The sequence below is a fragment of the Pieris napi genome, chromosome 5, assembly GCF_905475465.1.
Source record: "Pieris napi chromosome 5, ilPieNapi1.2, whole genome shotgun sequence".
Taxonomy (NCBI): Eukaryota; Metazoa; Arthropoda; class Insecta; order Lepidoptera; family Pieridae; genus Pieris; species Pieris napi.
Window position 1 is genome coordinate 8,491,603 of NC_062238.1, and position 27,806 is coordinate 8,519,408.

Consider the following 27,806-nt stretch of genomic DNA (forward strand, 5'->3'; position numbering starts at 1 on the left):
ACTTCTATATGTACTCTCTATTTGATTCCAAACATTTCAACGTTTGTATGTAAGTTCTCCTTAAATAGAATTATAGCTTCCATTTGAACTGTGAATCATTCCCTGACAGTATTTGTCGTAATTTGATCTAAATCTCTGTTTGCAAACTGGAGGCTGCCAAATGACGTCAGAGATCGTCTGCCTTGGTACCTTCTATTTTAGGGCTGCCTTGAAATGACCCTCCAGTTGATGTAAATTACTCATTTTAACGCGTGTAATTTTTTCGCGATAATTTTGCAATGACGTTGACTTTTAAAGAATATTTACTTGATTTACAAATTCTTAATTATCACTATTAATTATTACTCGTTTTTAACTTAGAAGAATCTACTTAATGAAGATATAGGCGTACAAAAGTCGTTAAATTATATTATTTATTCACAATAATATTCTAAAACGCTCAACAATGTCAATTGTCAAAAATGACAGGTCTGTTTTGTAGAATCTGTGGAAGCCTATATTAAGGGAATAAAACATGTGCAAATGCTGCCGAGGGTTACAAATTAGTACTATTGGATTACCCTACTTGTTTAAGTCTAGGCTTGTCCTAGCAACTGAAATAGTTCTTGAACAAAAAACTAGTTACGATCAAAGGCCACTGCAGTTAGCTTCTAGCCCTATGCTGCGTTTAAACCGGTTCAAAGCGGATTGTTCACCGTTCAAGGCGTCTACTTGGAAATAGCTTATTTAAATTACTGGCGCGAGTCAATACTTACCTATATTATAGACGACTGACATTGGTTGGTGTTATGCGAACTTCCGATTTTCACTTAGCAAAAAATCAAAACATACGAAGATTCTGTAAGAATTTATTAAAATTGTATACCTACTATGTTTGAACATAAAGATTTAACTTGGCGCCTTGTAGATAATACCGGTGACCCCAGAGCTGGTGCTTACAATGAATAAGTATCCCAATACAGTGAAGAAATGCTGCCAGCATTAAAGGTGCCACAGGGTGCAGATTTGTTGTTTATTCTATTTATCCAATATAAATTATTATTATGTACGTAAAGCATATTGTAAATACTGTATATATGTGTATTATAAAATATGAATTAAATATATAATCTTCTCCCTGATCTGGCTTATCCTATTTGAATCGATCTTTTTGAACAAGCAACCTTTTCATGAATTTTCGTGTTACAATAAGAAAACAAAACAATGTCACAATAAGGAAAGTTAAAGGAAGGACAGCATAGTCCATTATTCCAAAGCATTCCTTTGCCATTATCATACTAGTGCTTGTAATTGAACCAATAAATGACCAATATACAAGTTCCAGCTAGTATTATCCTGACCTTCCATAACTACACTTGTATGATTTCTTCCGTTTCCAACTGAATACCGACTTCTCTGTGGAAAATTATCATAATTGACTTGTCAACCTTATCGTTTTGTTATTGATAAGGCCATAGTTTTTCTACATAAAGTAAATAGATAACAGACAAAACACCTGTGATTTCCTTCTATGTACTTTCCTGGGTGGAAAAATATAAAATCATGGATTAAATCCATTGAGTTGAGTGTTTATAGGAGAAATTTATGACGTCTTTTGGAACGTATACAAATTCTTATTTTCAATTATGTTAAAGGTCTGTTTCACAATGTATGGATAAAGTACTAAATAGCTATGCAGCAACACATAAATTATTTGGAATATAAATTGTGCTATTTGACACTTCATCGGTCTCATAACTTTTAATGGACTTTATGTGACGAATAGCGCTATCTGACAGTCGTGAAACGCAACAATAGTATTATCCTACCAATAAGTAATAAATAGCTAATTTGGAACTTATGTAGAACTTATCCGTACATTGTGAAACAGACCCTTAGAAATATTTACAAGCATACGTAATTCGATTTGAGTGATTTGTGACCGATTTGTATCACGTGACTGACCTATTAATAAACAAAATCTATTTTGAATTATGGATTTTATGATAATAATTATTTACAAGGTATTTTACCGCTTTAAGAGCCGATTTTTACATAGATTACTCTTAATAACACTTTATTTGTAACAATTTCAATGATGTCGACGTCCGAACTCCGAAAGACTGTTTTGACATTAACGATTGATTCAAAGAGAAGTTAATCAACCTCTCATTAGGAATGTGTGTCAAATGCGTTCGATCCACTTATGAGTTATCTAGAACCAATAAATCACATAATTACTGGTTCAGTCGGCCGATACTTCTTTAGTATTAGGTCATCTATACTATAGAAAAAAAAAGAGTGTGTGTGTACTTACGTACACGCATTAGAAGTTATACTTCTTTGGCGTATGGAAAAAAATTTACTAAAATGCAGTAGTGATTAACGATAGATATTAAAATTAATCAATAAAATTATTATTAGTAAATACTATCACCGACGTATATGAAATTGATTTAATAAAAACACCAATATAATATTTATTTATTTACACTGTTTAATTGTACTGTTACGAAACACGTGTTCTAAATATAAAAATACTAGAATTTACAACTTGAACATAGTTATTATCGATTTTCATGCCATGAACTAACTTCATTCTGATAATTTTGTGTCACGGAGCGCGTGCGTCGTAAAATTTCACTCTAATAAATTTTTCATAACGCGCCTAAAGAAGTATAACTTCAAAAAAGTAAAAAGTCACTGTAGACTATAGTGACTTTTTACCAAAACACGACGGCGTGTGTGCACAGACTACGCCTACTATTAGAACAAACAAATCACGACACAGATACAGAAATCTGTGGCCCAGATCTAAGAAGGTTGTAGCGCCCCTGATTTTGTTACTGACTTTTTTCTGTAATACGACTTGAGCTCTATACGAATAGTGGTAATTCCATTTTGACACTCAATGTTAAGACAGTAATATTAGAATACCTATAATGTGCTAAAACTTTGATAACATCATACAATTAGCAATAATGGTTACTTATGTTCTTTATTATGGCAAGTAACAAAATTGGACTCATATTGTTATAAATCTTTCCTTATCTAATATTGATGAATTTTAGTATTTGTGGTGTAAATGATTTAGATTGTATATACGACATGGGACCAGTAAATTATATAAGATAAATTAAGCCTTTATTGCTTATACGCAGTATAATATATTAATACTTATTTAAGTTAAATAACCTAACTTAATCTAAAACATCATATGCCCCGTTTTTGGTGATCAGCGTGTCCTGTGACACATAGGCCTCTTCCAGCTGCTTCCATTATTTTCTGATGTTAGCTCTTCTTGTCTTCTTTCTTCCAAGTTGTGCCTCCTATAATCTTTATATCGACTGCCCATCTCTTGCTCCGTCTTCCTATTTTCCTTTTTCCATCGCGTGGTTGCCATTCTGTAATAATTTTTGTCCATTTCAATTCGTACCTCTCGTCATGTGCCCGGTCCAGCGCCATTACCTTATTTTATTTATAATGTTCTCTACTTTGGTCGTTGATCTTATCTCTTCTGCTATTTTTCGATGTCTCAGTGTTACACCCACCATGCCTTTTTCCATTCCTCTTTGGCATGTTCTCAACTTTAAAAGATGTTTCTGAGATAATTCCCAAGTCTGGCAGCCGTATGTTACACATGGCTCTTTCTGTTCTTATTTAGCTTAATTAAATACATATATATGTATAATGATGTATGAATGCAGAAAGAACTTTAGTAGTGTTTTGGTTTAAGGCCAGCTCTCTTTCTCACGATGTTTTTCTTTACCGTTCGAGCGAATGTTAATTGCGCACATATACAGAAAGTCAATTGGTGCACAGCCGGGGATCGACCCACGATCTCACGGATGCTGCTCTTAATTGATACTAAATATTTAAGATTATTTATCACCTCACAGTTCAAGTAATAATTTTGTTTAATATCTCTGTTCACATTCTAAATGTGTTTACATTAGAGATGATCAATTGTTGAAACCTAATACCTAATCGCAAGTAAAATAACAATAGCACCATTGTTCCTATCTTAGCAGCGGTCATATTTTCATAATACGGCTTCTATACTCAATATTATTCCGAGAAGAAATGTGTTGAACCTTTAAGCCTTTAAGGCAACCAATTAGGTCGTTGGCCGGAGCTGTCAAAACAATCGTTGACTCAGCTGATTTTAAACTGTCGATATTAGAGCTACGCTAAACGTCGTTTTGCCATGTATATCATTTATAATAAAAAATAGGGGTTGATCGTAGAGGGGTGAAAATTAGGGGTTGTATGTATTTTTAATCTGTATCATAAAAATAAAGATTTATCTAAAAAATAATAATTTAGGGGTGGACTACCCTTAACATTTAAGGGGATGAAAAATAAATGTTGTCCGATTCTCAGACATACCCAATATGCACACAAATTTTCATGAGAATCGGTCAAGCCGTTTCGGAGGAGTTTAACTACAAACAGCGCGACACGAGAATTTTATATATTAGACTAGCGGACTTGACAGACATTGTCCTGCATGATATATCAAGCGATTAGGTTAATAAACAAAGTATGAAAGTACCGACGGCAGTGGCATCTGCCGGGCTGATTTGTGAATATAAACCAACCAGGGCGCTACCCAAACGCATACAAAAAAAATCATTCAAATCGGTCCAGTCGTTTAAGAGAAGTTCAGTGACATACACACTCACAGAAGAATTATATAATATACTAGCTGACCTGGCTAACTTCGTTCCGCCCTACAACCTTATAATATCGTTGTTACTTTAATTTAACTTATTTTAGGATTTCATTAATGTTAAGTATTACATTAATACAACTTTTTTGCAAATACAGAAATGTTTTATTGCTTGCCATTGCGAAAGAAGAATGGTAGTTTTACACATTAGGCATCTTCTCTCTAGCTCAATATGGCGATACTGCATGTTAAGCACTTTCTGATATCCAACATCTTTTGATCAGGATCAAAGCATGGTTATGCATCTCCTCATTCACCTCAAGATCGGAATTTCTTGAACTGACACGAATTCGACGTTAAATGCTGCGTAGTTTTGTCAACAGATGGCACCATATGGTTTTTGCATTCGTAAAATTAATTAATTAATTTATTGTTATTCGATAACTTATCGGATATTTTATTGCTTATTCTGCTATTCGGGACGGAAACAAATCCAACAAATCAAAAACCATGGCAATCGGTCCAGCCGTTCTCGAGTTATAAGTGTTGTAACAAACACGACTTTCTTTTATATATATTGATAAAGATATAGCGATAGCGATACCAAATTCAATATCAAATAATCAGTTTATAATAAATTATAGAAGTGTCCTTAATTTGTTTCACAGGTACCATCTAAAAAAAAAAAATGTAATGACAAAACAATTACAACAACTATCCTAAAAGGTGCTTGAAGGCATTAGAGAAGTACGAAAATGTTATCTAACTATAATATTTCATACAGGCATAAGTGAGTTCCTTATCCAGTGTTATCCATGTTTGACTGCAGAAACTAACTAACTAATAAACTATATTTCATAATTTGTATCCTGTTAGTCAATTCTGTCCGTTATGCAATGTGTTAATATTTAGTACTAACTAATATTATATTTCGTGAAACGTCTGGAGAGCAGCCAATGTCTCGCTTTACGCAAAACTAGACATTTCAAGTGCAAAATGAAGGTTGGCAAATATATTTTCGACAGTTATTTTATAATTATTTTAGTCTGGGGCTTTTGTAGGCGATAGAAATCTATTTAGAATCCTGGAAATTGTGGCTTTCTGTTTACTGTTTTACTTCCATTCCTAAAATATTAAACAACTAGCGGCCCGTCCCGGCTTCACACGAGTGAATATTTAATATTGTTCTTTAATATTGTGAAACATTTTTTTGTTCTATCATCAATAGTTTTCGCAGCGCATACGATAAAAGATAGTCTGTAGGCATTTTTTTATACCTTGGGGAACATTATTGTAGTTTTAGCCAGCCTTTATTAGTCAGTGATAATGTAGCATTTAAAGGTAAAATAATTTTTAAAATCAGTCCAGTACTTTTTGAGCTATTTCGTTACAAACATACAAGTTACATACAAATCTTTTTACTTTAAGAATCCGTTAAAACACTTATCGATACAAGATGGCGTCTCACCAGTTCCGATAACTATACTTGTAAACACTTAAGGATGATTCACGGTACACCGTGTCGCGACCGGGCCGGGCCTCGGCCGGGACAGTGGTTCATGTTACACCGGGCTGTTTGAGTGTACGCACGTACGTGTTTGGACGACTATATCAGTTTTTGTCAAAAAAAAACAAAAAAAAATTTAACCTCACTAAGATTTGACGTTGACTGCTCTGCGGGTGCCCGGGCGCCTACGTTCATGTTACGACGTGCCGGGGCCGGACCGTGCCGGAGCCGGGAAACAATACCCACCGACATTACAACGCCGTGCCCCGGCCGTGCCCCGGCCGAGCCACGGTCAGGCATGAATTACTTCATACAAAAGTATATCATTAATGTTAGACCGTGCCCCGGCCGGGGCACGGCCCGGTCGAGACACGGTGTAGCGTGAATCAGCCTTTAAACGTCAATACTTTGGGCGTCTTTAGGCGATTAGTGATTTTGTGTTGATGGTCAAACGATCTACAAAAAGTCCAAAAATGCAATTTTCATGTGTTCCAAATGTTGTCAAAATGCTTCGAAAGTACCGTAAGCGCATATTTGTACTCAGGATACCGCAGCCCATGAACACTTACATTGCCTGACGGTTCGCAAGTGCGTTGCCGGCCTTTTAAGAATTCTTACGCTCTTTTCTTGAAGGACCCTTGTTGGTTTGGAAATACTTCGGTGGAGCTACCACATAGTGGTGGTGAAAACTGCCTTAAATAACGTGGAATTTCGTATACTAGATAACAATTTCAACTGTTAAATTAAAACATGAGTACTCACCTGTCTCTTTGCATCACAGCAGTGTAGAAAAAATTAACCATTATTTTCAGTCGTTTTTCAATCAATAATTTATTGTGAAATCAAGTACCTAGACATAAAAATATATCAAATGAAAAGTTGTTTACTAGTGTGACAGTCGGAATTTAAAACATTTTTTTTCCGAAGTCTATTGTGGGGACCCTCTTTGGAGGAGGCCCTTACTACGGAGGCCGTACTTTAGTTAAAGGGGTGCAATAAGAAAGCTGTTCTCGTATGAAGGGATAAGTTTCCAAATCGTTTGATAGATGAGTGTATAGATATGACGAGGCAGATAGGTTCATATCGTAATCATTTTTTAATATTTGAGGTGGAAATTCCTTTGCACATGTCTGGCTTCCGAGACCTTGCTCTCCTGTTGATGCGAGCCATCCAATTTCTAACCTTTAATTATATGTATGCATACAAATTCTTCATCATATGTTTTTATTCATCATCATCAACGGCATCCGCAAGTATCCATCACAATCTATCTCGTGCTTCTTGCGTCCAACTTTGAACACCTATTGTTTCGAGGTTCTTGACAAGTTTATCCCACGAGCGCAGCCTCGGCCTACTAGTTCTTCTTTTGCTTGGGTTGTGAGTTCAGTAAACACCTTGGGGGTTCTGTCATCCGCCATTCGGTGCACATGTGCACCAAGGAAGTTATAAAGGTCTTCAGACAACACCGTCGCAAACAGGGACAAACATTCTATGAATTATAGTTTTTATAAATAAATAATTGAATTATATGTATTTAATTTTATGTTTGTTTCAGTATTATATATTGCATTAATTACCCGCTAACGCTATGCATTTGATACTGTATAATGACATTTTATTTCAATGTCAAATGAAGCATGGCGTAATAGTTGCAGTAAGCATTTCCTTGTACAAACTTGGCGATTAAAAACAGTGACGGATAATTTTTGCTAGTTCTTCTCGCTCTTCGCCTTTGGGAACTGGTAGTAAAATAAGATCTTCTTTTTTTAAATATTGACATTCATAAGACGTGTTACAAATATTTTACTAAAATTTCAGTAATTTTACATTCCAAACTAAAAATTCGCAATTACAAGACAAAAACCGTAAATTCTAAATGAAGGTTTCTCTCTCTTTCTTTTCCTCTCATCTCGCTTTCTCTCATTTGATATGCCTTACGCAAACGCGTGGGTTTAGGTGCGTAGTCAGTTCTGACTTTAGCTTCGATAGTTGTGTTTATCGGTGCCTTAGCCAATGAGTGACGTCATCTACGCATACTTATATTTAATTGAACGCTCGCTAGTCGCTGGTTCAGTAATCGGACAACTGTGAGCGATAACTGTTGCAAATATCCAAGGGGCTGACTGCACTCATCGTATAACTTGTTCTGAAATCGCATAAATCACTTTAAAATTCCAATCTGTGATTATATTGGTATGTAATATAAATTATAGACTATAAAAATACTGATATCAATAGTCGATACTAAAGATAACATATAGTAAAGATATTTAGAAATGTTTTGTTCGTTTTTATTTTCGGCGTTCGTATAGGAACAGACTTCAGTTGTTTATGAACTAGGCACGTCACGTGATGACACATGGGATGACCATATCTAAAATTAACTGAATCACAGTGTAAATATTTATACATTTTCTGTGCATATGTTAACCGAGTAGACAGTAGTTATATATATATAGGTTGTGTATAATTATTTACATATATAAAAATGTACGAAAAACATCGTCAATGTTATGTTTCGGCGCTTCCAAGGCCATGCTAAAGAATTTATTAAGTTCCGGAGACTGTATTGATTAAAATATGTATTAATTAATGAGATACGCGTCGTCCTCAGAGTGATTACATATCTTTCAATAGTCATGCGATATCAATAATGGCGCGATAAATTCTCTCAAATCAAATTGCACAGCACACTTACTCTTTAACTTCCAATAGCAATCCCGTTTTTGTATGCAAGTTCTATGTAGTTTCCTTAATAACCGTACCGTTGATGGCTGAGGTTATAAAACTTTGGACGTTTACTTATATTATTAGGAACGGTATTGTAAGTCCCAGAGTTATGTCTGGCTATCGAACCATTTGGAAACTAGCCCCTTCATAAAAACTTAATCTTCGTAAGTATATTCGTCTCTTTCTATCTGTTGTGTTTACGCTGTGATGATAAGAGACATGACAGATGGTGCAGTTAGACTGATTATATTTTTATGAATAGCATGGTGTTGTGATGGCTCGTTTCGTAGCTTTGACAGCAGCCGAACGATCAACAAGCAATACTGTTTGTTAATTAGCTTACCTTTTAGCTGATTGTAAAGATTGGTTATCGTTAAAATATGCTTAACACTGAGGTATTATTAATATCATATAATATTTAGTACGTATTATAGTAGTTAGTTATTTAATTTAAAAATTCTTTGAATTTAATGAAATTACTTATTGTCTATAATTAGCTCATTATAGAAATTATAAGAGAAGAAAGAAAAATGGGAGGTTGCGAATTTACGGATTTTTTTTTAGAAATGCAATCCGATTGATTTATTGTCATTAAATAAGAAAGAATTGAGTTAAAACAATACGGGTGCGAACTATTATTGCGATAATCGGATAATAATGTTACGGTAAATATTGATATCTTCAGTTAAACATTGACTGAATTCACAAGAATAGCATTGTCCATTATTTATGGGAAGGTTTTGTTTATTTTTATATTCTATCGAATTAATGTTAAACTGTGATATTACAAATAAGTATAAAATAAATAAGTAATATAAAAGAAATAAGTAATAAATAAGTAATAAAATACATTCACAATTTTTTGTTAAACACTATTCAAATCTGTTAGTCGGTTATAACGTATTAATTATAGTGTTCTATTCTCTTTGGTCTGCCCAAATCTATGCGTCTCGAACTCTAGAATGATCTAGAAATTTTAACAAGTAGATGCGCTATTTATTACTTCTTATATATATTTATATATTTATTATTACTTTCTGTATTCTATAATGTACTATCCGTTTCGTCCGCGTTAATTTAAGGCGCCGATTTTTATGCAATTCTGTCCGAAGAAGCCATACAGGTTCATTAACCTCACTACGGCCATGATTTAGTAGCACTTTTAATGGTTCCTAATATTACTCAAGAAAATTGTATTTATTCAAAATATGCAATTATAAAATAAGGTCAGCTTCAGTTGTTCCGCTAACATCTTTTTAATTATATTTGTGATGTAGTCAATGGAGATTCAATGATTAATATAACCGTAGGTAATAGGTATGTTAAGAATGTTTGGAATTTGTACCTGAATATTACTAAAAATTTAATTGATAATGAACAAGGTCACACGGTCAGTAGGTACTTACAGTATATAATTCTTCGTACTTAGTATGTATATAATTCCGACGGGTCTTAAAAATAGCAAGGAAAGTATTATAGTGCACTGCAAATGATAAGACTGTGTTGCTAGTCTTCAAAGATAACCAAAAATACATTGTATTCGATGAACATGAACATTGTATTCGATGTTATGCATTGAACATCGTTGTAATATAATTGAGGTTATGAGAGAAAAAGGGTTAGATGACATATTGTCATCTCTCTTTAATGTCATTTAAAATCTTGTGGACATACAAAAGCGGGGTCAAAAGAAGTCAAATGTTTGTAAGCATTTGTCGTCAAAGTAATAAGTTGCATATATTAGTTATTTAGTACATAAATATAGCCGAATGATATTTATTTATGTAGGTAATGACACTTATGAACGTAAAAAATTACGTTCATAAGTTCGAATCCCAACACGAGGGCTATAAATAACAAATCTGTGAGCCGACTTAAAAGTAGAATTTATTTAGGAGAACGTCTACGAGCTTTGCATATGATATAATGATGTAATCATTCAACTGACGCATTCAATAATAAGGCTCAAGTAGAATGTTTTATTTTTAGTTCAATCAAGTTAATTAGACTTCAGTGACGATCTGTCTAACCACGCAGAATCATTCAATTGGTTAGTTAATCACGGCCTTGTTAGTAAGACATTAAAACAACACTCTTTAGGGATGTTGCTTCGGCTGACTCGTTCAGAATTACTTGGTCGATGTTAAAATAAAACTCCCTAATTACTTGTAGAGAAGAGGTGAAGATGGAATAGTGAATAATTGAATGATTTTATTTACAAAACTGTGTACAATTATACTTAAAAATTATCCTACACTTACAACTAATATTGACATGTGGTGCCAAGATGCGGAGCGTTGATTGGTTGCGCAGGTACCAGAGTAGGCGATAAAAATGCGGCGCGGCAAAAAGTTGGCCTTTTTCTGCACGCAGCCGCCGAAGCGTACGAACGTGTTCATCTCAGAACACTTCGGTATCGTAGCCTTACGATAACGCTAAAACTGTCCTTTTCAGGACAAATTATCGTATCACGACTAAACGTCTAAACAACTGTCCTTTTCAGGACATATTATTCTTGTTTCACGACGAAAACGTTTGACAACTGCCCTTGTCAGGGCAAATTACCGTGTCTTACGACACGATGAAACTGTTCTTTTCAGAACACACGACCGTAACTATTCTGATATGTTCTTGTCAGAACACATCACTGTTTCAATACGACACGTTAATCAATCACCTACAGGATTCCCCCTCTAGCGAAGCGTACCGGCAGGCGTATAACGCGGCCTCGGCGAGTTGTCCTTGTAGGTATTGAGTTGTTCCCAATGTCTTGTTGTTTCAGGTCGTTGTCATTTTGATGTTTCAGGTTGTTGTCGTTTTGATGTTTCAGGTTGTTATCGTTTTGATGTTTCAGGCTATTTGATGGTTTATCTAGTTCGCTCGCACTTGATGTGATTTGCTTGTTGCAGGTACTCGGTATTGTATCAGTGGGCACATCTGGCTCGGCGATTGTGTAGGCGGGTTTGAGTCTGTCAATAGAGATCTTTGTTTCACGGTTAGGTAACTGCAGCGTGAATATCTTGCTGTCTCGTTTTAGCACGCGATAGGGTCCGTCGTAGGGTGCTTGTAATGGCTTCTTTACGGCGTCTATGCGTACGAATACGTATTCACATGTTTGCAGGTCGCGGTGTACGAATATAGGTTTTGTGTTGCTGTGTGGTTGGTTAGGCATTGGTTGCAAGTTACGTATTGCGTCGCGCAGCTGATCGATGTAGGCAGAGTCCATAATGACGTTATCGCGGGTCGTAGATAAGAAATCACCGGGTAAGCGTATGTTGCATCCGTAGGTAAGTTGGGCGGCGCTTACGCCGGTGTCACTTCGCATAGCGGCGCGTAATCCGAGTAAGACGGTTGGTAGCTCGTTAATCCAGCTTCTTGCGGTCTGTAGTCTTGCCTTCAATGCGGCCTTAAGGACACGGTGCCATCTTTCGATGATACCGTTACACTGTGCATGGTATGATGTTGTACGCGTTTTCTCAATTCCGAGTAAGCGAGAAAGAGATGCAAATACTCTGCTTTCGAATTGGCGTCCTTGGTCCGTTGTTATTGTAGCAGGGCAACCGAAACGGGATATCCAACCTTCGTACACTGCTTTGGCGACGTCTTCGGCTGTTATTTCGCATAATGGGTACGCTTCGGGCCATCTCGTCGCTCTGTCGATCATTGTCACGAGGTATCGATGACCGGTGGCCGCGGTAGGTAGCGGACCAACGATATCGATGTGCACGTGTTCGAATCGTTCGGTTGGTGAAAAAATTGATAATGGACTTGTTGTGTGGCGTTGTATTTTGGCGCGCTGACACTGTAGGCATACTTTTGCCCACTTGCCGACATCTGCGTTCATTGAGGGCCAAAAGTAGCGTTGCGTAATTAATTTCCTCGTGGTCTTTATTCCAGGGTGGCTAACGTTATGTACTGCGTCGAATGCGGTACGTCGGTATTCTTCAGGTAGGTACGGACGTATGCATGAGGTTGAAGTTTCGCAGAGTAATTTGATGTTTGACGCGGGCAGGTTAACTTCCTTGAAAGATAGGTTGCTCTGTAGACTGAGTGCTTGCATTGTATCGCTATCGCGCTCTTGAGCTATTGCAAGTTGATTGTAGTCGATCGGCGATGGACATGTGATTGCGTCGATGCGTGATAATGCGTCTGCGGCTGCTTGCCGCGCCGCATTTTGAGACCCACTGATGTGTCGTATATCAGTGGTAAATTCGCTTATATAAAGTAACTGTCGGGTGCGTCTCGGTGATTCGCTGTTTGTATTTGATTTTGTATAAGCGAATGTTAGCGGCTTGTGGTCCGTGTATATTATTATTTCACGTCCCTCGAACATTTTTCGGAAGTGTTTGACAGCCATATAGATGGCGAGTAGCTCTCGATCATATGTACTGTAGCGAGTCTGTGCGTCGCTGAATTTCTTCGAAAAATAGCCGAGTGGTTGCCATGTGTTGTTCACAAATTGATTTAGTGCGGCACCAGCTGTTTTGTCACTCGCGTCGCTGAATATAGCAAGCGTCGCATGGTGAGACGGATGAGCGAGTAAAGCGGCGTTTTTTATGCTCTCTTTACATGCTTCATAAGCTTGCGTCGATTCAGCGGTCCAGTCGATCTTTGTTTTGTCACGTTTCTTGATGTTGTGCAGGTAGGTATTTAGCGGCGCTTGTATGGTGGCGGCGTCTTTGATATTTTCGCGGTAGAAGTTTATCATACCGAGAAAACGTCGCAGCTCTTCTACGGTTTGTGGCTTTGGAAAGTCTGTGATAGCCTGTACCTTCTCTTGGGGTGGCTGTATTCCTTCCGCCGTGACTTGATGACCGAGGAATTTGACAGTTGGCTGGCCGAAAACACATTTTGATGGGTTGATGGTAATACCGTATTCTTCTAGTCGCTGTAATACGGTGCGTAGGTGTTTTCGGTGCTCTTCCTCGTCGATTGACGCTATCAGCAGATCATCAACGAAAGGGAATACGAAGTCGAGTTCGCGCAGTACTTCGTGAATAAAACGTTGGAATGTCTGGCCGGCGTTCTTTAGACCAGGACACATGCGCGGAAACTCGAAAAGGCCGAATGGTGTTATGATGGCGGTTTTCTCCACATCTTGCTCGCTGACTGGCAGTTGTTGGTAGGCGCGGTTGAGGTCAAGTGTGGAGAAAATTTTCTTCCCTGCGAGTTGGTATGTGAAATCACGTATGCGTGGTATGGGATACCGATCGGGCTTGGTTATAGCGTTGAGCCTTCGGTAATCGCCACACACGCGTAACTCTCCACTCTTCTTAGGCACGACGTGAAGAGGTGATGCCCAAGGGCTTTTGCTTGGTCTGCATAACCCTTGGTTAATCATGTTCTGAAATTCTTTCCTGACCATTTCGTAGCGATGCGGCGCAATGGGGCGTGGCCTGCAGTGAAGAGGCGGTCCATTTGTTTCAATGAAGTGTTCGACGGAATGTTTAGGACTTAGCTTCATTGAGGTAAGTCTAGTTGTGCCTGGGAAATCTGCTAGTATGCTGTGGTAATTTTGCCCAATGTCTATACTGCGAACTGTAGGTATGCCCGCAGTACTGAGTTGAGCGTTAGTTACCAGCTGTGTTTTCCCGTCGATCAATCGTCGGTTTTTTACGTCGACAATGAGGTGGTGGTACTGTAAGAAATCTGCTCCCAGGATTGGCTTGGACACATCTGCTACGACGAATTTCCATGTGTATGGTCTTCGGAGGTTAAGATCGAGTGTGAGTGACTTCTCTCCGTATGTAGGAATTACCGTGTTGTTGGCGGCGTAGAGTTGGAACGGCAGTGGTTTTTCGCGTGAGCCTTTTTTCTTTGGTAGCACGGAGATATTGGCTCCTGTGTCGACCAAAAAGGTAAGTTTCGTTACCCTGTCGGTAACGAAAAGGCGGTGTGATGATTCGGTAACGCCAGTTCCCGCCGCGGCCAGCGTTACTTTTAGTTTTCCGACTGGTTGATGGGCTTGAAACTACACGGCGGTGCGCATTTCTTCGCGTCCATACCGTAGCGATGATGGTAATAGCAGTACGGTATTGGAGATTTTTTTCGGCTTCGGTCTTCCGTCTGCGATTCTCGTCGGTTTTCCTTGTGATATGGAGATGCGTTCCGCGAGCGTGATAGGTAACGTTGGCGAGAGCGACTGTTGCGGTAATTGTCGCGAGGTTGTGCTCGTAGCTCAGCCACTTCCAAAGACAATCTTCTTATTTCACCGATGAGTGTGTCGATGGTTGGCTGTTGCGGATGAGGTGGTGGAGGCGATGGTACAGATGCGAAAGGCGTTGCGACGGCAGCGATGTGTTGCGACGGCGTGTGGACTTCCATCATTTTGTCCGCGAGCAAGGTAAGGTCGTCAAGCGTCGTTTTGATTTTAAACGCTTCGCTGACAGCTAACACGGAACGAATGTGTGGCGGCAGATGCTCGAGCCACATCATTTTGATGGTGCTTTCCGGAAATTTATCCTTATTAAGCTGCTTCATTTGCCTCATCAGCTGGCTAGGTTTCTGGTCTCCGAGCTCGACTTGCGACAGTAGTTTCTTCGTTTGTGCGCTGTTAGACTCTTCGTATAGCGATATTAAACGGTCTTTAATAGCGTTGTAGTAATCAGCTTCCGGCGGCGAACAAATGAGATCAGCGATGTTTTGTATATCTTGCTTTTCAAGCTGTGCGATGACCATCTGGGCGAGCTGGGCCTGGCTTCGTTTTAAATCGGCGGTTGCTGCTTCGAAACTGCAGAACCAGAGGAGCGGCTGGTCACGCCAGAATGGTGGCACGCGGAGCGACAGTGAAATGCCGGAGACTTCTTGGCTCGACGGTGTTGATGAAGTTTGACGCTCTGCACCGGAATTTTCTGTTGTCGACATCTTCAATGTTCTTGGTGTTCTTCTCGGGGTTGTTCTTCTCGGGGTTGTTCTTCACGGGGTTGTTCTTCACGGGCTTGTTCTTCTCGGGGTCACCACTTTAGGGATGTTGCTTCGGCTGACTCGTTCAGAATTACTTGGTCGATGTTAAAATAAAACTCCCTAATTACTTGTAGAGAAGAGGTGAAGATGGAATAGTGAATAATTGAATGATTTTATTTACAAAACTGTGTACAATTATACTTAAAAATTATCCTACACTTACAACTAATATTGACATGTGGTGCCAAGATGCGGAGCGTTGATTGGTTGCGCAGGTACCAGAGTAGGCGATAAAAATGCGGCGCGGCAAAAAGTTGGCCTTTTTCTGCACGCAGCCGCCGAAGCGTACGAACGTGTTCATCTCAGAACACTTCGGTATCGTAGCCTTACGATAACGCTAAAACTGTCCTTTTCAGGACAAATTATCGTATCACGACTAAACGTCTAAACAACTGTCCTTTTCAGGACATATTATTCTTGTTTCACGACGAAAACGTTTGACAACTGCCCTTGTCAGGGCAAATTACCGTGTCTTACGACACGATGAAACTGTTCTTTTCAGAACACACGACCGTAACTATTCTGATATGTTCTTGTCAGAACACATCACTGTTTCAATACGACACGTTAATCAATCACCTACAACTCTATATGTTTATAATTTTGTCCTTAAATCTTATTTATATATGTCAAAAATTAATCTTGATTTAGATAAATTCAAAAAATAAGATATATAAATAATACAATAGATAAGGAATCTATAATATACTTCGAAAGATTCTATACGCGTTATCTTGGGTCATTGACCTTAGTATTTTAAAATTGCTCCATTAATTAGATCATACAATGAGTAATAGGCATTACGTTTGATACGTCAGATAAAGGTATAGCACGACTAAAAAATATAATATGTCATAATGGGTATTATTACGATAATTAATTAGGTCATCCTAGTTGTTGCTTAGTGATTTGTGTTCAATGTAATTAATTTTGCATGTATTATAAAGATATTATATATTTTACTGGCTCCGTGAAAAACTATAACATTCAAAAAATATACGAATTATTATTTTTAATGTTCTTAAAATAAATGTTTCTCAATCTCAATTGTTCTTATTTGTTTCAGATTGTTTCTGCACTGAAATGTTTGAAGCAGAAAGACTTTAATGTCAAAAAAAGAGAAGACGTTTATTAGACAAACGCGCCACAATTTTGAAAGTGTATTTTTTAAGAAATTGATATCGAGGACTAGCCGGTCCTTGATGAACTCGACAAGCAACAAACCCAGCACTCTCACTCTTTGTATATCGAAGAGCCCCTGCCGGTATTCCGCTAGAGATCCGAGATTAAGACATTGGTCAAGAGAACTTATCGTGTCTTCAACGTAGACAAACTTAACTCGCTCATTGAAGGCGACTTATCTCTTCTATACGAAGATCACACGGTTCCAAGTACGTACTTAAAACCGTACTTAAAACGCGTGGAATGGAAACGGAAAGAAAGTACGCAAATGGAATACCAGGTAAAGATAGTGTTAAACATGAACAAAGCGTACCGTCTGAAGAGGAGAAGACTACGTCTCCGCTGTTAATCAAGAACGACATCAAGTACATCGATTCCGTTCATGACAGCAAGTGCGATGTCAGAAACTCGGATAACAATGACCTGAATACAGTGAATGCGATGAAAACGGACGAAAAGAAGGATACACTAAGTGTTGCGTATAACAAAGACGACGACGATGCTAAGTCAACCAATGAAAGAGTTACATTCTTGGGCATTGGTGATGCAGATAGTATATGTTCTAGCAAAGACATTGAACAAGAACCACAGATACCGGATGGGGGATGGGGCTGGGTGGTCGTAGCCGCCTCCTTTCTTATCGCCACGGTGGCTGATGGCTCGGCTTTTTCTTACGGTTTACTGCAGATTAAATTTGTGGACTTCTTCGAAACAAGCGAAGCAAAGACTTCATTGATTGGCAGTCTTTTTATATCGGTTCCATTGATAGCTGGACCTATAATGAGCGCTCTCGTCGATCGATACGGCTGTAAGAGGATGACTATGGTTGGTGGACTTTTTTCCACTGTTGGATTTGTTGCTGCTTCATACAGTAACACAGTTGAAGCGTTGTACGTAACGTATGGTATAATTGCTGGATTAGGAATGGGGTTACTGTATGTAACTGCCGTGGTATCTATAGCATACTGGTTTGAAAAACGACGTAACCTAGCAGTAGGTTTAGGATCATGCGGTGTCGGATTTGGTACATTTGTGTACTCACCCCTGACGACATATTTGTTGGATGAGTACGGTTGGAGAGGAACTTTGCTTCTTTTGGCTGGCACAGTACTTAATGTGTGCGTTTGTGGAGCAGTAATGAGAGATCCAGAGTGGCTGATCATAGAACAAAAAAAACAAAGGAGACTTAGTAAAGCTAAAAGAGCGTGCAGTTATACATCGATATCAGCAAGGTCTGCGAAATCATGTGGCGGAGAGTCTATATATCCTGGAGTTGAAGAGTTGAAGTCATTAATGAATAGTGGTGATACACCCGAAGACATCCTTATGGCCTTAGTTTCATCTATAGCAGAAGCAGAAAACGTAGAAGAGGCTACAAAAAGAAATGCTGATTCGTCGCAACTTCATAAAGGAAGTTCCGTCATTAATTTGCCTACATTCTTGCGACAAAATGAAAGGGTATGCTTTTTTCGTATGTAATTCCAACGTCGTCATAGGTGCTGAAGTACGTACCTTTTTAGGTGTAAGATTCCTGTATCTGTTTCATGAGCACTTGTCAATATAATTGGCAAGTACGTCATCAACCTCCTGTGCTTAACACATGCCGTCCAATTTTTGGGTTTACTCACGATGTTATCCTTCACCGTTCGAGCGAAGGTTAAATGGGCACTTTAACAGAAAGTTCATTGGTGCACAGCCGGGGATCGAACCTACGACCTCAAGGATGAGAGTCGCACGCTGCAGCCACTAAGCCAACACTAAAAATGAATTATTACTGCAATTTAAAAATATACATTCGTAATAATTTTATTTTACTTCCAGGTACCAATTGAAGTATTGGAGCAACTAAAGTCTAATGAACGCCTATACAGTATCGTTTTGCAAAACTATCCTTCACTACTTGCTCTGAGGACGTCCTCAGAGACTAAATTACCAATCGAGTCACCAAAGAAAGATGGAAAAACAAAAATAAGCAAAAAGGAAAAGAAAGAATTCGACAAGAAAATCGAAAATGTTAAAAATAAATTGCTCCAACCAATACCTGAAAATAACGTAATTACTCCAAAAGCTCGTCAGGATTGGTTTACCAGGAATATTCAAGCCGATCACAACTATTTAAGGGGTATTAGAGTACATCGTAACTCCATTATGCACAGAGGTGCTATGATGAACATAGCTAAATATAAATTGAGGGCATCTTCCTGCCCAGATATTTATAAAAACTCAATGTGGTCAGTGAAGGAGGAGGAAGATAAGGTAAACAACGCTGATGCAATTTTTTTTGTTTTAAATCGACCAAAGAGTTTATATTTTAACGCTATCCTATATATAATTAAAGGATTTTTTTCTGACAACTGCATTGGTTTCGACGAATTCCCTTTACTAACAAGCCGGTAAATTTTTTACCAACTGTACAACTATCCTTTACAACCACCGATGCGATAGTTAGTATGTAGCAGGTCTTAACAATTATTAAAAAAACTTGAGGTGTCAAGGGACACCCGAATGGAACGAAGTTCCTTTCGATTAATTAGTGAAGGAATTTTAATAAAATTTTATTTTATTTAAGTTATAATATTTATTTTATTATTAACAAATATAATTTAATATAAACTTAATCAGTAGGCTCAATTTTAGGAATAATTGGCTTGTGGTAACTGAAGTAGGAAACATATGTTTGGGATTCTATTTTATTTAAAAAACTGCATCGATGGTAATATTATATTTTGTTGTCGATTCTGCTGGATTATTGTTTTTATTATTAATTATGTACAAAAACCTGTATTCACTCAACAAATATAATCGTCGCGACACCACACTGTTCAATGTGAAAAAGATAGACGAAACGAAAATAACTGGCTTGCTTTCTATGAGAGCGAGAGACACACGGCTTACAACTATAGCAAAAAGCGTCGTTACAACTTTTGGTCTTAATTTTTTCCGTCTAGCCCCCTTTCGTAACGCGCGATACGGAACTTCGTTCCAAAAAAACTTCAAAAAAGTAATAATGTGTTAATTTGAAGAGCGTCAATGTCTGACATATACTTAGTAAAAATAAATGACGAGTATTTTTTTTTTATTTCAGACATGGGGAAGGCGTTTCTTGGACATTATCAACAAAACGTTCGACTTCAACATGTTCACGGAATTTCATTTTCTTATGATGAATCTGTCTACTTTGGTTCTATTCATTTGGTTCATCGTACCTTACTTCTACATTTCGACTTTCATGGAAGAGAGCGGGTATACTGAGACACAAGGTGCTTTGATGCTCAGTACTTTCGGAGTAGCTACCATTATTGGAATTGTAAGTAGCCTTGAAACGTCACGTTGACTTTTATTTAAAAAAAAAAACACAATAATAAAAAATATATGTACAACCTTCTTGGATTCAGTGTCTAACACTCGCCGTTACGATTCATACGAGCGACTGTTTTTTTGCGGACATAGTAAGAAAACCTACGACCGATCAGATGAGAGGCGTTTAAACCATTAGGCCAACACTGCTTCTACTATAAACACAATTTCATGTTAATATAAACTAATAATAAACCGATATTAATCACAATGCGGTTTTCTATCTCCACTAGAAATGTTTTCTGTATTTTTTCACCACAGATTAAGGTACAATGTATTAAATTCAAAGCCGTCGTTAAACGGAAACTAATCAACAAAGCTTTTTATAAATTTGAGGACTACTTAAATGATCCTAATCCTTGGGATTGAATTGCTCCAGTTCAAAGAATTTGTATGACAATACCTGGCGATTAAAAAGAGTGGCGGAAAGTTTCTTGCCAGTTCTTCTTACCCGCTCTACGCCCTTGACTTGCGAACTGGTAGTAAATGTAAATTAACGATTAATTTAACTTGACGATTCAAAAGTGTACTTGGTTACCCACTTGAATAAAGATATTTTGAGTTTGAGTTTGAGTTTAAGAAGCTATAAACAACTTGTATATTTCTCTAAGCGATTACAAAATATTCTTTGATAAACTTGTATATAATATCTGTATGAAAACAAGCCTTTAAGTAACTCTTTGTACTATCTGTAACTCTTATCTGTAATGAGTATATAATTGTTAACATAGACTATTTACACACTATTAGCATTCTTTTATATGATTAAGTGTCAAGGACGAACAAAGAAATGACTTGAACTTTTTACCGAGAGTATCTCTAAAGGCTACTAACAACCCTAAAAAAGAATTATATTGCTTTTCTGTATAAGAACTATTGCAACTGATAATCGGTATGAAATTCATTACAATTTCGACAAATGTTTATCCAAGAGTAAAAACTTATTATATAAATAAAAAAGAACTATTTTAAGGATGTCTATGGATTTTAAAAACTTTTTCAGGTTGGGCTTGGCTGGATGGGTGATCTGCCTTGGGTGAATATCACCAAAACATACGGGGTTTGCCTCGTACTGTGTGGCGGTACAATCGTTCTCTTCCCAGTTCTTATTCGCCTGATGGATCCAAAGGAGACATATAGCTTCTATATTCTCACTTTGAACGCTTTTATCTTTGGTCTCACCTTCTCAAGTTCGTATTCCTATACGCCGAGCATTTTGGTGGAGCTGATAGCGTTGGAAAGATTCACAATGGCATATGGCTTGGTACTTCTTAGTCAAGGTGTAGGACATTTGATCGGACCACCTATGGCTGGTAAGTTTAGAAATATTTTGCTTAAGAAATGCCGCCTAGCAACGGTACATACAAAATAGCCCTTTTTATCATTTAAATACGAAGTTACACAAATAGCACATACTTTAAATGTCTTCTACAACTTTTAAAAAGTTGTTTTTAATATTATAATGGAGATTAAAACAAATTGAGCCACTAAAAATCTTAATATATATAAATTACGTGTCACGTTGTTTGTCCGCAATGGACTCCTAAACTACCGAACCGATATCAATCAAATTTGCACACCGTGTGTAGTTTGATCCAACTTAAAAGATAGGATAGCTTACATCTCAATTTATACCCGCAATATTATTTTATTGCTAATTATTTGATGTTGAGTCACAATTCTAACAGATGGCGCTGTGTTGAAAGTATCAACGTTTCACATAAGCTATAATTTAATGGCATAACTACCAAAAAAGCATGGTGGATTGGTGTTCTCCTGCCGTTTCTCTTGAATACTTTACTACTATGTAATAAAACAAAAATCTTAGCCACAGCAACGCTTGGCCGAGTCTACTAGTATATAATATTTGTAGTTAAAATGAGATATTTATTGGTTTTCGAATTTTATAGGCGCTCTTCGTGACAGGACCGGATATTGGGATGCAGCTTTCTACGTGGCGGGAATTTGGGTCGTTGTTTCCGGTCTATTGGTAGCTGTAATACCATACACAAAAAACTTTAGGATTGTTGGAGACGCACCTCTTGCGAAGGATGCTGCCGGAGAACCCGATCCCAATGTAAAAATAATAATCGCTCATTAGAGCCGTTTATTTTTGTATTAGTATTTTTATATTATAATAAATCTACCTAAAACCAAGACAATTATATTACCAGCAAGAAGTTTTAAAAAACATACTAGCTGTTTTAGTAAAAATTACTTTGGTAAAGAGTAAAATTTTTAGAGTGTAAGATTATTTAGCAGGCTTAATTTTACATATTTTTATATGTATAGGTATATTTACTTTTAATTGTTTAATTAATTTGTGTATTGACGCGCGAAGGGCATGTTTTAAGTTTTGTGTGTATTACTAATTTAACGAGTGTACTTTTGTTTAGTCATATTCACTTAATTGTAGTTTTTTTTAAATAAAATGATGGTATAAAAAGCTTTTGGCGCCATATCTACTCTGGCACCTTACATTTTCGACAGTGTACTTATTTTTGTGTTTTTGAACAGATTACATTTATTGTCTACTTAATTTTAGTTCCATAAAAATTAGGATGTCCCAGTTATAAAAAAAATCTTAAATGATGTATGTATTTTGATTCTAGACACTTTCTTGAATTATATTTTGTTATTTCAATACTTTTGATATTAACATTAAAACATTACATCTAGACATATACTTAAGAAAGTATTGTGTAAAATATTGAAAAATAAAAATCGTGACTTAAGTTGTTTTTTTTATTATATTGACGAATTCAGGATCTGTGGTTCGCTAGCCCAAAATGTATGTGACCAATAAATTATCGTGACGTAACGAGAGCAACACATTACATCAGGAGTATCCCACAATTCCCAAGGGTCAATGTGGTCCCGTTATTTAAGAATTAAGAAGCAAAAGAGTATTTTAATACTCTTTTCACTTTTATAAGTATCTTATGTTCGCGGATGACAGAAATTAAGTAATCAAATTTAACAAGATCTCAATAGGCTAGAAATATGTTACAAACAAAATAAACTTTCAATAAATTACAATGCTATAAATGCTGCCGTTATGGTCATACCAAAGTTCAATGTCGTTCTAAGACTCCAATATGTTATAACTGTGGAGGTCAACATGCAGGCGTATCATGTGACAGGTCAGATAAAGATCCTCTGTACTGTGTAATGTGTGAAGTCGAAGGGTCCCATTCAGCGATAGATAAGTCATGTCCAGAATTTGTGAGACAGACAGAAATCAAAGTTAAAATGGCTCAGAGCTGCATGTCTTATGCCGAAGCCAGTAAATATTTTTCTTCTATTAAGCCTTCATACGCAGATGCATTAAGTTCAACAATTCCGGAAGTACCAAAACCCGTATCTTCCGCAGCGAAGTCTGTATCTCGTAATAATTATACTAATGCCTCAAATAAAAAGACAATATTCTTAAAACCTCGCTCTCCTCGTAAACCACAACATGGTTATGATCGTGTTGCTCATTATAATGTTTTAAAAGATTTCCAAGTTCCAGAGCCTAAAAATGGCAGTGCTCTGGTTGGACACAAAAATAAAGAAGAAGAAAAATCTGATGTATTAGAAATGATACTAGCATTATTAACTAGTTTAATAAACTCAAACTTATTGAAACCGTCCCACGTTGCCTCTATTAATGAAAAAATTAAATCAGTTAATGTTATTAAAAATAATGGATTCCAAGATAATTCAATGGAATTGCAGGAGTGTTGTTCCAAAGAAACATGATTTGATATACTTGATAAATAAACATTCTCCCGTTGTTGTTGCGTTATCTGAAACGTGGTTGAAGCCAGGGTACCTATTAAGGATCCCAGGATATACCTGCTTGCGTGATGATAGATTTGATGGCCATGGTGGCGTAGCGTTACTTGTCAGGAACTCAATTAATTTTTCTGAAATAGCGTTTTCTTCATTAATCTCTAATGATGCCATTAATATTGTCGGCATAAAAATTGATAATATTTCTATAGTTTCCATTTACCTAGCTCGTTCCTCTTTTGTTATTCTCAATAGCGTTAATAATTTACTTTCTTCACTTAGTCGTCCATTCCTTCTATTGGGTGACTTTAACTCTCATCACCAAATGTTTGGTTGTGGCACTACTGACTCCAATGGTGTACGTTTAGTTGAAATATTAGATTTACATAATTTGTGTTTACTTAATACTGGCTCACCAACCAGACGTACAAAGCCTAATGAAAAGCTTAGCGCGGTTGACTTATCAATTTGTACTCCAGATCTTGCTTCTTCTCGTTCTTGGTACACTTCATCATCTACTTTTGGCAGTGATCATTTCCCGATTATCATATCCTCACCTATTAGACGCTCTCCTTATCAAAAACGACAACCTCGTGTGAAATATAAATTAAATAATGCTGATTGGCTTGCATTTAAAATCCTTGTCGAATCTAAAATAAATGATTTGCCTGAATTAGTTAGCGGTGGTGAGACCAATTCCTCCAAAGCTTTGGCTACATGTTTAATAGAATCTGCCGATCAGATTTTTTCTGTCAAACGAAATCCGTCTAATAAGATTCCTTTTCCTCCATGGTGGGATAGAGAATGTATGGTTGCTGTAAACAGAAGAAAGGAAGCTGAGAGAGTCTATGCTGAGGACATGTCCAATGAAAATTTAGATATTCTCAATGAAGTTATTAGTACCACACGTAAATTCCTCAGAGATAAAAAGCAGGCAGGCTGGAAAAATTTTTGTACTTCTTTATCTCCTTCTACGTGCCCTTCAGAAGTTTGGACAAGTATTAAACGTTTTCGATCTGCTTTCAAAGAATCTTTATCATCGTCTTCACTTCCCCCTTTTTTAACAAATGCCTTTTTAGACAGATTAGCTCCTCCATCAGCTGCTGAATCGATCTACTTTCCTTTGGAATCGTCTTTGATAGATGACACTTCCTCTTTAAACTCTCCTTTTTCATTACATGAATTGAAAGGTGTGCTTTCACATGTTAAAGATTCATCTCCTGGTCAGGATGGTATTATGTACTCATTTTTATCTCATCTTGGTGATACTGCCTTAATGTATTTTTTAAATTTAATAAACTCCGTCATGGTCACAGGTAATATTCCTGAAACATGGAAGTCTCAAGAAGTTATAGCGATTAAAAAACCTAACAAACCTACCAATGATGTTGCCTCATATAGGCCTATTGCGTTGTCCTCCGTTTTAACTAAAATTGCTGAACATCTTGTGAAGAATCGTTTGGAATGGTTTATAGAAAACAATAATTTAATAGCCAATAGTCAATACGGTTTTCGGAAGTCAAAATCTACAATAGACAATTTAGCTATATTGACCACAGATATTCGCATAGCTTTTTCGCGTGATGAAGATATTGTTGCTGCCTTTTTGGACATCTCTGCCGCCTATGATAATGTGAACATTTCTATTCTACAACGCAAGTTATTAGAGCTACAGGTTCCTACGTTATTAATACGTTTTATCATCAATTTACTATCATGTAGATACATATCATTAATCGTTCAGAAATATGATAATATTACCGAGTTAAAGCGTACAGTTTTTAAAGGCCTTCCCCAAGGTTCGGTACTAAGCCCACTTTTATATAATATTTACACGTATGATTTAGAATTATCTATAAATTCCCATATAAATGTGCTACAATATGCAGATGATCTTCTTTTTTATTCCGTTGATAAATCTGTGGTTAAGGCTTGCAATTCCATGTCTAGTTCACTTAATTGTCTTAATATCTGGTTAGTTAAAAATGGCCTAGATCTATCAGTTTCCAAAAGTTCTATAGTCGTATTTTCCAAAAAACGCACAACTCCTATAATAAATGTGACCTTCAATGGTCAATCTTTGCCACTCCAAACAAAAATTAAATTTTTAGGAGTTATATTGGATTCAAAATTGTCTGGACTTGCCCATTATGAACATGTTGTTATGAAATGTGCACAGCTGCTTAACATCATGAAATGCCTTTCAGGTGTATGGTGGGGTGCTCATCCGTTTTCTATGAAACTTGTGTATAACGCTCTTATAAGATCTGTTTTAGATTATGGCACATTTCTCTTAGATGGAGGAAGTGTCTTGGGAAGTAAAAAACTTGATGTCATTCAGTCAAAAGCTTTGAGAATTGTGACAGGAGTAATGAAATCAAGCCCATCCAATGCTTTACAAGTAGAATGCTGCGATCCTCCTTTAAAATTAAGAAGGCAATTTTTAAGTGATCGATTCTTGTTCAAATCTATGCAGTTTTCTAACCACCCTCTATATGGAAGGCTGCATGAATTGAACAATATTATTTATACATCCCGTTACTGGCGTCACAAATCATTACCATGTCTAATAATAAGCTTTCGTAAATTTTTAACATTACACAGCCGCATTCATCGATCTCCATCATTACCCATATTTATGACACAATTCAATTCTTTAATTCTTGATCCGGATATAAGATATAATATAGGCGTCCGTAAGCAAGATATTCTGGAAACAAATATTCGTTTCATGAGTAGCGTTGAGGAACAAAATTGGGAAGGTTGGGATTATATTTTTACAGATGCCTCTAAAATCTCTGTTGATAATTGTGTTGGAGTTGGTCTAATTCATTGGCAACATAAAATAATTCAAAAGATTAAACTTCCTCCTGAATCCTCGGTTTTTACTGGAGAGTGTTTTGCTCTTTTAAAAGCTTTAGAACTAGTTATTTTATTAAAATCTAAAAGTACAATCATATTTTCAGACTCAAAAAGTGCACTACAATCTCTTGAAAAATTTCCTTTCCAAATGAAACTTTGTTATCCTATTATTTGCGAAATACGTGATAAGCTTTTAATATGTTCTCAAAGAAATTACACCGTTATCTTTGCATGGATTCCAAGTCACAGTGGAATTAAAGGAAACGAGAAAGCCGATGAGCTTGCTAAAGAAGCTATAAAGGATGGAGACATAGTCCCATACATTAATTATTGTCATGATTTAGCTGCTCTTCCGAAAACCCATCTTTGGAAGTCATGGAATGATGTTTGGTTGAGAAGCAGCAAGTTCAAAGGCAAACATTATGCTGAAATTCAACCCAGGATCCCCAGTAGACCATGGTTCTTTGAGGTTAAAAGTTCTAAAACTGTCACTTCTATCATTTCCAGAATGCGTTTAGGACATGTTTGTACACCTCATCATTTAGCAAGGCTTCGTATTATTGATAGTAATATTTGTGAGTGTGGAGAAGATATTGGTGACCTTGACCATATTTTCTTCTCTTGTTCCCAATATGACCGTACCTCCTTTCTGAATTCTTTACAATCACTTCATGTTCCGTTTCCGACTAAAATCTCCTGCCTTTTGCTTTATCCTTTATTGTATTATAATGTATTAGCTTCTTTCATAATCTATAATAATATTAAGATGTAATATGT

The 27,806-nt window shown here is 36.9% G+C and overlaps 1 protein-coding gene across 2 annotated transcripts in view; it reads left to right on the forward strand.

Annotated features, from left to right (window-relative positions):
* The window catches only part of LOC125049640 (monocarboxylate transporter 14-like), a 30,524-nt gene extending 7,399 nt beyond the window's left edge, over positions 1–23,125 (forward strand). Inside the window, exons 1-6 of one of the 2 annotated variants that reach the window (XM_047649036.1) lie at positions 8,227–8,351; positions 16,918–18,491; positions 18,855–19,289; positions 20,119–20,340; positions 21,394–21,703; positions 22,301–23,125. In XM_047649036.1, the coding sequence (XP_047504992.1) occupies positions 17,277–18,491; positions 18,855–19,289; positions 20,119–20,340; positions 21,394–21,703; positions 22,301–22,491 (2,373 nt within the window). In that variant the 5' untranslated portion in view covers positions 8,227–8,351; positions 16,918–17,276 and the 3' untranslated portion in view covers positions 22,492–23,125. Of the gene's footprint in view, positions 1–8,226; positions 8,352–16,917; positions 18,492–18,854; positions 19,290–20,118; positions 20,341–21,393; positions 21,704–22,300 lie in introns of those variants that run through there. The other variant, XM_047649035.1, reaches the window with a different exon arrangement.
* Positions 23,126–27,806: the final 4,681 nt, after the last annotated feature.